This window comes from Phalacrocorax carbo, chromosome 1 (assembly GCF_963921805.1).
Source record: "Phalacrocorax carbo chromosome 1, bPhaCar2.1, whole genome shotgun sequence".
Taxonomy (NCBI): domain Eukaryota; kingdom Metazoa; phylum Chordata; class Aves; order Suliformes; family Phalacrocoracidae; genus Phalacrocorax; species Phalacrocorax carbo.
The window spans coordinates 123244538-123258339 of NC_087513.1; the positions used below are offsets into that span (position 1 = coordinate 123244538).

At 47.5% G+C, this 13802-nt stretch overlaps 1 protein-coding gene across 3 annotated transcripts; it reads right to left on the bottom strand.

Moving 5' to 3' along the window:
- Positions 1-4015: 4015 nt before the first annotated feature.
- On the bottom strand, positions 4016-12927 carry NYX (nyctalopin). Of its 3 annotated transcripts, XM_064473131.1 has the most exons (4): positions 10869-12923; positions 10633-10725; positions 10376-10451; positions 4016-6901 (listed from the first exon to the last, which is right to left on the bottom strand). In XM_064473131.1, the coding sequence occupies exons 3-4, from the start codon at positions 10395-10397 to the stop codon at positions 5505-5507; spliced, it is 1419 nt and encodes a 472-aa protein (XP_064329201.1). In that variant the 5' UTR covers positions 10398-10451; positions 10633-10725; positions 10869-12923; the 3' UTR covers positions 4016-5504. The 3 variants fall into 3 exon arrangements, with proteins under 3 accessions (XP_064329201.1, XP_064329214.1, XP_009506994.1); XM_064473144.1 differs by having other exon boundaries at positions 10401-10725; positions 10869-12927; XM_009508699.2 differs by lacking the exons at positions 10633-10725; positions 10869-12923 and having other exon boundaries at positions 10376-10483.
- Positions 12928-13802: the final 875 nt, after the last annotated feature.

Below are 13802 nucleotides of genomic sequence, written 5' to 3' on the forward strand. Positions count from 1 at the left end.
ACTACCTGTTTTTCTTTAAATTAATACTCTTCTTTTTAATTATTATTTGTGGTCATTATCCCATGGCTAGCATTTTCCATAAAGCTCTTTTAAAACTGTTTTGGAGGTCACTGCAGCGGATTCTTCAAACTCCATGGGTCTCTGTCAGATTGGGGTGGAGGGAAAGGAAGGACCAATACTATCAGTGCTTGTGCAACAAACACATACCTTGACTCCCCAAAAGCAGACATTTAAAAAGGTATGCTTGATGTAGAAAGTACTTTTTTCTTACCCAAATTAAGCCTATCTTCTGAAGCTCACACTGGGGCAGCAGTGATAATTAAAGGCTATTTTCTTGCAAGGCTCCCCGTACTCCAAAGGAGGAACAGCAGTTTTCTGGAATAAGAAACTTTAACTCAGTTGGTTTGGTTCCTCTTGAATTTATGACCACAAAAATTGTCAGGGGAAAACTCAAATTTTTTTTAAGAATTAGCTAAAATACACAACGACCCACTTCAAAATTGGCAATGAAGTTCCCGAGTCTCAGCTGGACAGCATCTGCTGCCTTTCTAGCAAAAGTTATCTTTATTTACAGTGATTCTTCCTTCCCTGAACTTCATGTTTCATTCTGAACCAGAAAAACAATATGTAGGACTCCGCAAGATAAACAAAATAATTAATAGCTACATTTCACAGGAGGTTACTGGCAGTAGCTGTATATTTAATGTGAAGAAAAAAGGGACAAAAGGTCAATGTTCTTGTTCATGACTGAGTATGACCCCTAGGAATGCAACGAGGGGGCAGAATTCTGAGACCAAGAGATGATATCCAAAATCGGGTCTCTTTCTTTTTTTTCTGTTTACTTTCAACACTTCTCTTTTCTAATTTAATAGCAATGGTCGCAGAGCACAGAATACAGCTGCACCAGTGAAGAGCACTGCGTTAACAGGTACCGTACATTAAAGCAAATTGCCTTCCCCCAGGACCTCAGAGGCTTCAGTCAGGAGGTATATCCTAACCCCAGGCAATTTGTGAACGTCCTTCCCCACTGCTTCAAGTAAATGCCAGACACCTCACACTGAGGGCAGGACTGAAGAGTGCCCACATCGCCCTTCCAGATGGGGCTTTGCTGAAAATGTTTGTAGTTAGTCCAGATACTGTTTTGGCAGATGTTTTCAGCCATTTTCCATGCCTTCCAGATTACAGGCAGTCAATGCAATGAAAGTCGACCGGTCAGTCAAAAAAAAAAAAAAATTGTTTGAAGGTTTCCTTCCAGCTCCTACCCCAGCTTCTGCCTGACCTGGGGCAGGGGTGCAGAGTCTGTGCAGGGCAATGATTTTGTAACCTGGGACCCTACTGAAAGTATATCATGGGTGAGAGCTAGAACGATGTCCTCCCCAGTGCACGGGATCACATCACTTCAACTGAAGGACATCCAGATGAATACCGATGAAATGCTCGCCCCGTCGCTGTCAGGCCATTAGGGGTTTGCCCTCACCAGTGCATGGCGAGCAGGGCACTGGAGGATGTGAGTGCAACTGCATGGTTGTGCTTCTATGGCTGTGTGTGCCTGTGGGAGTAGCAGCAGAGCGCATGGAGGACGATGTTGCCCTGAGCACTGATGAAGTACTCCTTGTACTCGTGATTTCTCCCTTCTGCTGCCCTCTTGCCCCAGGAGAGTCTCAGGCCCCACAGCACTGTACCCTCCTAGAGCAGAACCTGCTTTATGAGTACCTCAGCCCATGGCACAGTGACATGGCCATCCCAAAGCCAGCATAAATTGAGACGGGCATCTCAGCTGGGCTTGACCTGCAGTGCTGTGACATCTTTGGAGGTGTCTCAGTCAAAAAATAGTGTTGATTCGTGAAGTGGCTCTGATCCATGAACATTTAACAAACCGCAGCAGATTTACCAGTTGAAGCACAGTTTTGCAGCAGGAGTCAAGCCCAAGAAAATAAAAAAAGTCAAACTACTCATGCAAAAGGCAGATCCCTAATTTAACTTGTTTTCTAACCAAGATAATCAAAACAAAGAATAAAAAAACAGTTATGGGTTGGCATCATCCACATAATCAGTGAACTTTGCTAAGACCTCAGAAACAAGGATCATGAAAGAATAAACCAGGCAATTCAAGTCTAATCCAAGCTTTCACAGCGCTGGAAGTCCTGACGGGGCTTTTGAGCAGCCATACTTCACTGTCCTTCCCAGAAGGCTGCTGCTTTCCCGGGGAAGCACACACAGAAGACAACGCCCAAGCTGAGCAGCGAGAGTTACAAGGAAGGAGCAACACAGAGACGATGGGAACAAAGCAAGAGCAATGCACAGACTCACAGGCTTTTCCTGATCAACTTGGAGCACACACATGCCAGGTGCTCTGTACTGCTGGAAATGCACATTGCTGATCTCTCAGCTCAGAAGGAAGAGAAGGCTTTTGGAGAGGAGAGCAAGAAGTCTGTTCCTGTCACTGTGGGGAAGGTGAAAGCCCATTGTTTTCAGCACGATGTCAGCCACGCACTTCCTAGGCAGCCACAGCTGTAGTACAGCAGCACAGGGAAAGCTTTCTCGGGTGAGAATTTAGGTTATTTGACTATAGGAGACATTGAAATCGGTGATGCCCAAGTTCACTGGCCCCATTGTCACACAGTGAAGTATGGATAGTGTCTCCTTGTCTGTCATCTGACAGCGCAATCTTTGCTAAAACCTACATTTTAAGATGCTTCACGTTCAGGTCTGCCATTCTTGCAGATAAAACAGAAGCATCTTTGAAGCACTACTTAACTTGAAAGCCATACTCAACAATTGCACAGCAGGATGATATTCAGCTTTAATGTATTTCAATGCAGAAAATGAAAGTGTGGGTTATAAAAACAATTCACTCATGGTGCATCCGTGCTTACAGGAAGTGAAATACAACCATTTCTGCCCAATGTCCTATCATCTGTGCCAAGCCTATTGATAAACCTTCCCTGACAGAATGAAATACTCCTCCTGCAAAGGCATCCTTAACATAATACATCTCTACAGCATTGGGCTGGACTAGGTTTGAAAAACAGCCTTTTATAATACACAGATGAATTTAGCACTTAAGAAGATTAATGGATTCATAAATAGCCTGGAAATCCAAACACATTGAATTTAGTTCATGGAACAGGTCAAACAGGCATTTATCAACCATCTGGCATCTTTCCTCCCTGGGGAAAAAACTGTGGTCAAGCTATGGGTAGCTGCGGAGCCATCGCAACAGGGAGGGTTTGGTTTCCCCTGTACTCAGCCTTCCTCTAGAAATCGCTGGTGCTGATTAGAAAGCAGGAGATCCTTTTGGAGACAGCGCTGCAGACCAAAGCAGGCTGCCCCAAAGTATGTGTCAAAGGAGGTGCCACCTTTTTGCTGGCAAAACGTGCAGGCAAGAAAGCAGCTTCCCTGTTGCACACAGCAGCTGCTCCAGTAGATGAGGAGCGCGCAGCCATTTTGCACAGGTGCTGATGTCGGCTTTTGCCAGAGCTGTTTGCCTTACGGGCTGTGGGACCGTCCGTGGGGTTGTTCGCAGGCGTGCTGGGCTGCCAGTGCTGCCTGAGGCTGAGGGCATTACCTCTCGCCCACGGCTGGCCTGGTCCGGTCCGGCCAGTGAGACCAGACCCGACCCAAGGCGCCTTTGCTGAAGTGTTGAGACCTTTTTGAAAAAGTGCATTTCCCCAGTTCTCCCAGACAGTCACAGATGTAAGAGGGCACAGGAGCTGCTATGAAAAGACCTTTGTGCATTAATTTGTACGTTACCCACCATTTTTCAGCTGTTCTGTGCCCAAAGTCCATCTTCAGCTGGCCTGCCCTTTGCGCCCATTTTTGGGTACTCACCGGCGTGTGACTGGGGAAAGGGTCAGAGGTAAGGACACCTACTCTCAGCTGTTTTTAGTCAACGTGTTGGCCATACTGAACCACCACCTTAGCAAAGAATAAGCCATGAAAAGTCAGGAGGTGGGGGCGGGGGGGAGGTTTAGAAAAATGTTTGAAAGGTTTTTGTAATTAATTTCTATTTTTATTCCTATTTCATGACATTTCAGCAGTAATAAAGGATTCTGTATGTTGTATCGTTTCATATGAACATGTACATCATAGTGTGATAAGCCATGTATAAAGTATACAGTTAAAATATCACAGAACTGTATTTCTATATAGTAATTTATTTTTTAAAGCATTGCTACTTAACACAAATGTAAGCACAGTCATGTTCTAAGTTAAAATATTTATTCTTTACGCCACACTAAATAGCTTGCCATTTGCTCTAGTCCATCAAAAGGACATTCATGTGCAGCCTTTTGAGTAGCCTACGAAAAAGCCATCAGACTAATTCAAGGATCTAAAAAAAACCACCCAACAGGTTTTGAGCAATTAGTTTATTTTTGTGAGCAAAATATCGAATTATTTTATTAATGTGCTCTGATATATAAAATGGGATAATTCTTTCTGGCCATACTAGCAGCTTTCTTTGAAGATTTCAAAGATAAAACATGTAAGATGCTATAAGAAAGAAAATGATGGCATAGTTGGTTAGTACAGCATAATATGACACGCTATGTGGTACATATTAGTGGTGGAAATACAAAATATTTAGTAGAGCCTGGTTGCATTTGTCATCACCATTTTCTGCCCCTGCTGTCATGCCATGAAATAATCTACAAATAAAAACAATATATTCCTTAAAACAATATATTCCTTGAAAAATAAAAGCACATTGAAACGATGTTAATAAGTAAACAGTTAAGCTTAAATAGTTTTGCCTCAGAAGAGAATTTTTGAGAAACATGGGTCCGTCTGGTTCTCCTGCACCAGTGCCAGGATAGCAGGGGGAAAAGGATCGAAATGCTGTCTGTAGACATGGACAAAACACTCTGCTCATCCCACACCCGCCTGGGGCACGCACCCTCCCCAGATGCTGGTCTCCTGTTCATGAGGACTAGTGCTGCACCCCTGGATGCTGCCCAGGACAGCCCTGCTCCCCAAGCACGCACTGGTGGAAATCAGGAACACCTCGTCAGCCTCTAGCAGCACCCGCCATGGGTGCGGGTGTCTGTCAGGATATGAAGAGAGGGTCCGTTTTTGCTGCCTCATCGTGCTTTCATAAAGTCAATGGTTGGGTCAGCTGAGCTGGCCCAACTGAATAAACAGCGCCGCACCACCATCCGTACAGACCACTCTTCCCTTCGCTCCCAGGAGGGGACACTGGACATCTCTAAGCAAAACTCAACCTTACTGCTCTTCTTTCATTGCTCATCTTCCCCACAGCTCTGCGAGTGTCCGGGAGGCTCTGAGACCCCACAGGGCAGGTTTCTCACCTGGAGTGGGAGCTGACCTTGAACCAGATCCCACCAACTCCCAGGGGTATCTGGAGCCAGATCCAACCAACCTGCCCAGGAGAGTTTGGAGCCAGATATGTATCTGAGGCCCACAATACAAATTTTTCCCTAATGACTAGGTAGGTACGGGGACTAAACACTTAAGTAGGACCCATGCTCCAGGCAGCCCTTGGACTATTTGATCGGCAAAACAACCACTGTAAAAAGTGTTGGGAGGTAAAAATAGGTGCCAGCTTCAATACTGTCTTCCCCCACCCCAGAAGAAACCCCATCTGTCAGTCCATCCAGCTGTGTGGTGTTACTGAAGACTTCAGTTGTGTTTGCCACCTCTTCAGGAAGGCCCATCTGGAGCAGGAGTTTAGAGATAAGGCTGTTGAACTTGCTCTCTGTGGTAGACCAAGGCGCTCCACTTGGGGTGGGGCCTTCAGACGTGACATTTAACTCCACTGGGTCAAGACAGTAACCTTCTGGTGATCTTTCATAGAGAACGTCCATCAGGTCAATCCCAGCTACTGAGGAGGGGGAGGCACAGGGAATATCCCTGACGAGCCTGTAATTCTCCATCCACTCCTTCAGCCACTCGATGCGGCAGTCGCACTCCCAGGGGTTGCGGAAGAGGTACAGCCGCCCCAGGAAGTACACCGGCTGGAAGACAGAAAAGGGCAGGGTTGTCAGGTTGTTGCTGTTCAAGTGCAAGGCGACCAGGCTGGTGAGGTTTTCAAAAGCCCCTTCCTCAATGTAGTTGATCCTGTTGCGGTCCAGGTAGAGGACCTCCAGCTCCCCCAGATCCCTGAACCAGGTGTTGGAAACATTCCTGAGGAAATTCCCCCCCAGGTTGAGCATTTTCAGGCACCTCAGGCCGTCGAAGGAGTTTTCTGGAAGCTCACTGATCAAATTGTCGTTGAGGTACAGATACTCCATCTTCTGGCAACCCTGAAAAGCTCCCTCGTGAACGACATTTATCCTGTTGTCCTGCAGATTCAGGTATTTCAGCTTGGTCAGGCCCTGCAGAGAGTTATAGGCTACTGCTTCAATCCTGTTTCTCTCCAGGTAAATGTGGGTCAGGTTTTCCATGCCCCTAATGGCACCTGGGATCCTCCGAAAGTTGTTCTGGAAGCAGAAGAGCTCCTGCAGAGCAGGCAGCTCAATGAAGATCCTGTCTGGTATGTTGAAAAGGTTGCAGTCTGCCAGGTCCAATTTGACCAGCCGTTTGAGGGCAGTGAAAGTCCGCGTGTGGAGGTAGCGAATGTACTCATTGTGGGCCATTTTCAGCTCCGTCAAGCTGGGCAGCCCCTTGAAAGCACCCGGGGTGATGAAGGAGATATTGTTGTGGTTAAGTGACAGAGATTTGAGGGAAGGCAAGGTTCCAAAGGCCCTCTCGGAGAGGAACTTGATGCTGTTCTTGTCCAGGTTGATAGAGGAGGCTTCACAAGGGAACTCGCTAGGGATCTGCCCCAGACCGGCACGATCGCAGAGGACGGAGCAGCTCCGCTCCTGGGTGCACACGCAGTTGGCAGGGCAGGACCGCACGCAGGCCCACACCGCATGGACGTGGGGGACCCAAAGGAGCACTGTCGGAGAGGAACACGCCATCCCCACAGAGTTGTGGGAGGAAAGAATCAGGATGCATCATTAGCAAATATATTAGTCATGACAGGAAAAAGAAATTACACTGTCTTTGCCTCCCTTTTAGCCAGGCTAATTGCCACGACTTGTACACCAGCACTGACCAAGAAGCTCTCGTGAAAGAGTCCTAAAAATCTTCTGCTAGGGTTTCTAAATCCTAGCAGAAGGTGCATGTAGATAGGTAGATAGGTAGATAGGTAGATAGGTAGATAGGTAGATAGATAGATAGATAGATAGATAGATAGATAGATAGATAGATAGATAGATAGATAGATAGATAGATAGATAGATAGATAGATAGATAGATAGATAGATAGATAGATAGATAGATAGATAGATAGATAGATAGATAGATAGATAGATAATGTCATTTAGAAAGTCATCTCTGATTAATTTCTCTCTCTAAGGGGGGGACTCACCTAGATTTAAGTATTTCTCAGTGTCTCTGTGACTTGTCTGTCAGCAAACTGATGGGGACATGGTTTGGCAGGGGGGGACAGGCAGAGATGGTTTGAAGGGCAGCAGCTGTGGATGAGTTGCAGTGGTTTTGGGTGGGGAAGAGCGGGGACCAGTGTCCGCTAGTCTGGCAGTGGGCTGGGGAGATCAGTTAGTTGCCTGGGGCACATGATATTCATGCTTTTTGCTTCTTTCTTTTCTTTGTTCATTCAACCTAACATTTCTCCACCAGAGCCATGAGCTGGTGCAGCACTGCAAGGGCAACTATCAGCTGCTAAGTTTACGGAAGTGTTTAAAAATACATTCCCATTGAATGCATGAGGAAAAACAAATTAAGGGATAGTGTTCAACTGCTTTCTTCATGATCTCATCATAGATGAGATACTCTGCACCTCCAGCACAGTTTTTACTGTTTTGCCAATTCTCAAGACAGTCACCATAGTGCCTTATGCTTGGTGGGAGCAGCCGCTTTGTCCTTTTATCAGCCAGACATGGAATGTGTGTGGCTATTCTGGTTTCTTTTCAAGTTAGTCCCATGCAGAGGGATGTACGACAAGGAAAAAAAGGAGAATGCTCTCAGTGAGAAATCAGAGAAGAATGAAAGGAATAGGAGACATTGGCCTCCATGGACAGGCATTTTTATGGGGGAAAAAACATCTAGTCAACAAGACAACTGCAAAATAAACTCATCAGAGAGGAAGAACTAAAGGCAGAGCTCATTTTGTAATTGTCCTCACAGGCACATCCTACCTGCCACTCAACAAAATGAGCAGCCACACCAGTGAACTCTCCGTGTAGTCACTGGCAGGAAATGGTGGTATTGCTACTGGCTGGTTTTCCCGCTGCTGTTTATTGGCTCCCACACAAGCATAATCCTTTTATATTTTTTTCAATGAGACATGAGATACCAACAGCCACTTTGATCACAGCACTGCTGGGATCACGTTGCTGCTGCTGTGTGCATGTCTGGCCCCAAGGGCCAACGGACGGGGAACAGGCTTCCCCCATGCTCCTGCTGACTCTGGAGAGGGAAGCCTCCAGCAGCCAGGCTGCCTCTCCGTGCTGGTTTGCAGCACGGCGATTGCCCACTACAGCTGTATTCCCAATGGACATTTTTATTAAGACAGACTTGTGAGGCGATATGCCAGGAAGCATCAGCTTCAGCAAGCATCAAGCTTTTATTTTTGCAGCCTCTAAGGCTTTAATGTACAGACCAACCTACAGTTCGAACTGCAATTGCTCTGCCTTTTTCCATCTTTTTTTAAGGCAGCATGCATGCTACTACAGCTTTAAGTTTATGCTGCCTGTGGCTTCTGCAAGCAGGAGTTTTGCAAAACCAGTTGCTGGGCAGGTCCCCATTGACAAGACATCAACCCAGGAGCCACCCAGCCTAGTTCTGTTTGAACCCACCTGGTCATTGTATGTAGAAGAGGGATTTAGATATGTGGAGGGAGCATCCCAGAAGGACTTCAGCTGGGGCCTCTTTCTGGAAATTCAGGTCCCATCAAGCCTGACCACACTATTGTGACCAGAGAATTAGCAAAACCGCATCACTTCAAGGATAAATGATAGTGAAGGACTCTTGAGAGGTAGAAAGGATTTTAGACAGTGTGTCATTTTGTTTGCTTGTTTGTAAGCTCTTCTTTTTCCTGAGCCCTTATCTAACAGCTGCGGCTAAAGGAAAGTCCCCTTCAGCCAAGGCCCCGGGTACACAACATGTGAGGAGCCTAAGGACAAGTGGGGGATAACTCACCAGCCTCAGATTGCTGTTTCTTCGTGCAGGCTGCCCAGGGGCTGCCTTGTTTGCTACCCTTTGCACCAGTCCATGCTGTTGCTTGCAAACAGGGGCATATGTTGTTTTTGTTAGGCAGTTAGATAAACTGAGGGCCAGACAGATTAAGGATTTGCCTGTTCCCAAATGTCTGATTGCAGGTGGCTGTCTGGAAACGGTGGATGCAAGCGTTGCTGCTGAAACGAGAGCCTTGCCTGGGCTCAGGGTGACATCCAGAGGGGCGTATGTGCATAGGCTGTTCTGTATGTGAGACTGTCCCAAGCCAGTTCAATGTTTAGCTACAGCTACCAGCTCCGTCACGTCTCTGGCCTTCAGAGCAGACCTCCCCCAGCAGCTGTGTACACTGTGTGCAGCTTAGGAATGTGCATGCTGATAATGCCTTTCCCTCCCTGCTTGTGTCTGTATCCAAGCCATATCTAGCTTGTTTTCCTTACACACAAGGTTTTTTAGTGCCAAATCTGGGTCTTCTGCTAGTGGCATTTCATAGCACGCATCTAAGATCTCTGTTTACAAGTGTACCTCTCTGCATTGTGCAGTACGTGGAAAGCAAACACTTGCAGACCATCCAACTAAAAAACCATCCCCTGGCAATAGGAGCTCAGAGGATTCCCTCAGCACCGCAGTCTTTGTGGCAATTCTCCCTCTTTCTCTTGCAATGGAAGTTGGAAAAAAAATCCTCCATGTGAACCCCACCAAACCCTCGGGAAAGCTGCTGCTCAGAGCCAGGCGGTCACAGCTCCCCTGTTGGTCAGATGTCCTCTGACCAACTTAGCATGAAACATTTCCACTTCTCCTTCCTTATCCTGTCCCTTCCCCAAAAGGGGTGTTATTTGCTTTTGACACTGTGGCAGCACCTGGAGGATGCCTCCAACTTAGTAACACAGAGGGAGCTCAAATGAGACATATGTATAAAAAAAAAGGGTGAAATACAGCAGCAAGGTCAAAAATATTCGTGACATTAAGGAACAAACAAAATGCCACATAGGGATGATGTCTTAAATACTACGGTAATTCAGTACTTGAAAGGAAAAGTGAGAGACCGAAAAAATGTTTGCAGAGTTTTTAGAAGGGTAAAGAGAAAATTATTGCAGTAATTGAGTATTCAACCTACACCTTTCTGAACAATCTGTCTAATGCACTACTGGTTAATGCAGAATAAGAGTGTACTCACCATTTAAAATGATGGCAAACATTACCTTGATTATTCACTAGTGGCATTTCAGGTCTGGCAAGCGAACCTGAGGGATCTAAAAGCACACAGGAAGAGCAGAGACAGGTTTCATCCTCTGTCATTTCCCTGCATCATTTTCCCACAATAAGCTCTATGTTTAGAAAGGAAGGTAATGGAAAAAGCTCTTCTCCCACAGGCTTTCAGACTGACAAAGTCCCCAGCACCTTCCTGGTAAGTATCCTTCTTCCACCACTGACCTTCTCAGGGAATCCTGCAGCTTTGTGCTACACCTTTTCACGAGCTCATCTGCATCCTTCCCGCCAGCTGTGCCAAGGGCAGGTTCCTACCATCTGAGGTGGGAAAAGGCCAGCAACAGTAAGAGACGGGCCAGCTCCCCAGGCAGAAGGTGCTGGTACAGAGGAGCGTAACCAGCTTAGCATTAAGCAGTCAAAACTAAAATTACCAACAAAAATAATCTAGATACGTTGCTTACCTAGCTGAGCAGTGGCTGGGTCCTCCCTCCTGCTCGTGAGGCTGCCATTAGCCATACGAGTCAGTCTCTGAAAAGTTGGCATTTTTTTTCTCGCAAGCTATCATTTAATGGCAGGAAAATCCTCTGTATCAGAGGAGGATTAGCAGAGATGGAAGAATATGTCTGTCCTCTAAAGCTCCCCAAGCGAAACAGCAATTGCAGACAAACCAAACTGACGCTTTCTCCCCTCTGCCAATGTACTCTCCCCCCACCATTAAAAAAAAAAGATACAGGCCAGAATTGGACCGCTGCCATTCAAACAGCATTGCTGAAAGTCATTACTCCACTCTCCATTATATAATGGCAGAGAAGGTGGGAGTGGCGGGTGCAGCCTAAATGGGATTATCTTTGGGGGCAAGCGCAGGCTTATGGTTTCCCTTTGCTGAGCTCTCCACACAGACACAGCCCGGGACTCTCTTCCCCCATGCACACTTTGCCAGCCCCAGCGTGCCTCACACACTGGTAACAGGATGGTGGTGTGCTTTGCTTTGCTGGGAATTGCTCCTGCAGAACACGGAGACACCAACAGCACTGGGAGAAAGGTCAGCAAACACAGGAGCTTGCATGGTGTGTAAGGCCTTGCTGATGATGAACTCTGCCCTGCCTGTGAGTGTTTTGTTTGTGATGCGCCAGCTGGTGTGTGGAAATCATAAGGACAGGTTCTGTATGTGATGGTGTTTTAGCATTCAGGTTGTGAATTGGTTTTTAAAGCCTTTTCTGACAGAATGATGGTGGTTTCTTTGGAGAATGGGGGCTGAATAAGTGAGTTATCTCAGCCTCCCGTGCCTTAGGTAATTGTGTTCACCATGTCAGAGGGAAAAATAGCTCTACTCTTTATTTCTAAGTGAATTATTCTGCTTTGTTTTTTTCAGGAAATAGAATACCTGATGAATTTATGTTTGATACAGCAGGAAAGATTCAGCTGGGAACCAGCCTGCTGCTGCTTGGCTCTGCCTGCAAATTAAAGCACCCAGCTACATCGGGTTTATTTTGGTTTGGCTTTCCCTCAGTCTTAAGGCACCTGGCTGGCACCTCAGGAAATGTATGTCTGTCTGAACAGCATGTAAGCAGGTTGGTGCTGGGGGGCAGGCTGGAGGGAAGAGGGTGACCCATATAGCACTGATTTTATCTGAAGGATACCTTTCCCCACCACATTGTTGTACCAACCCCCCAGCACTTCTGTGCTTTGCACCACAGTGCTTTGCACAGAGGAGGAAAGATGTTTGCAAGGCCACACACAGGTGCGTTGCAGCCTCCACCACGGAGCTGAAGCTGCTGAAGACCATGTGGGGACAGAAATGGCACCGGCTGGGCGCTGGTGTTCTCCCAGAAGGTCCTCGTTCCCATGGGAATAGCAGGAAACCACAACCTGTCTGATCGCAGAAGGCAGATCACTGGCCTTTTGGTCATGGAGGAAACTGCAGCAGGAGGAGGAGGATGCGCTATTCCCAGCTCCTTTTTCCTCAGCATTTACCAGTGCCTTAAAGGCGGTACCAGAAATCCCATGTCTCCCCAGATGCACACATGCTGTAGCAAGGGGTGGCGGCAGTGGGCAAGGAGGGTGCTTGGGACTCGGGGACAATTTGGCGTGTGGTCCTTCCCAGGGACTAGGCCTGCTGCTTGGTTTGCACAGCAATACCACATCTGGTCAGTTGAGCAGTGTCAGAAATGCGGAAGGGCTGATCTGCACCAAGGCACCAGGTTGCTGCTGAGATTCTGGGGCTCTCTTGTGTCTCGCGACTCTTCTTCCACGTGCATAGGGACCAGTGGGGGTGGGACATGAAGGACCACTGAGCCCTGGAAAGTGTTTTTGTGGCCTGCAGAGCCACCTCCCCCAGAGAGGCAGCTTGCAGGACATGGCAAAACACATCCCCTAAGGAGAGCGCTGGGAGCTCCCACTATGTACAAGTGGGTGGGGGCTAGTAGGTTGGGGATTTAGGGGCTTGTTAAACTGGGACCTGTATGCACCTCAGCAGTCACTTTTGGGTGTGGGAGGGTGGTGGCAGTTGGTGCCTATTGCAAACTCAGCAGCTGTGATGTCATTAGCAATGCTGCTGAAGCAGGCTCCAGCAGAAGCTGGAGGAAGTCTGGCAGGGAGCACTGAGGCTAGGGGTAGGAACAGCTGAAACAGCCCATGTCCTGCCCTGTCATGAGCTTTCCCACCCACAGCCTCTCCAGCCACCTCTGCTGGCTCACCTGGAGCTCCTGCCTGGCCAGCAGCAGCAGCTTCAAGGCTTACAGCAGTATATTTCTGTGCATCATTGATGGGCAGGAGCCTCATCCACCTCCAGACCACAGCACAGAGAATATATGAACACCTCAGCATATGAGCGGGAGGAGGCTGGGGGGTCTGGGCTTGGGAGACACGTTGGGGTCATCAAGGTTTCTAGGAAAGCCTCCCAGTGCAGGTAGCCAGCTGGTCAGGGAGCATCACCCTGTGAGTGGCTTCAGCAGAGCGCTGCAGGAGCACCAAGCTCATCACCCAGCACCTCCCGTGAACTTCTGCCAGCTCTTGCAAATCTGGATGCATTTCCTGATAAGCCTTGGTCCTGAAAGGGCATGACAATGTGAGAAAGAGGCCTGGTAAGGAGAAGTTTCTAGTCATCTTAGAAAACCTTAACTACCAGAGGGTACATAAAGGAGCCTTGCATTTATTCTTAAAAGAAATAAATTTGGGGTTTAAACCACACCTCAACATTTTTCAGAGCATGACTCATGGCTGGTTAATGCTGTGGGTTGAGCACACTGCAGATGCTCAGTGCTGGGAAGCTGCTGTGGCTGCCAGGCTGCCAGCTCAGAAGCTACAGACCTTGCTACTGTGGCTCTGCGCTGTTAGGTTTTTTTGCCACCAAGGGCTCTTCCTCATGACATGTCCTGCCCTTTTTAATATCTGGG

Coding starts and splice junctions, on each gene's coding strand:
- NYX (XM_064473144.1), bottom strand. CDS start 10,497: ATGACAGAGGATGAAACCTGTCTCTGCTCTTCCTGTGTGCTTTTAGAT. Junction 6,902..10,400: donor GCCACTAGTGAATAATCAAG/GTAATGTTTGCC, acceptor CCTCTCCGACAG/TGCTCCTTTGGGTCCCCCAC.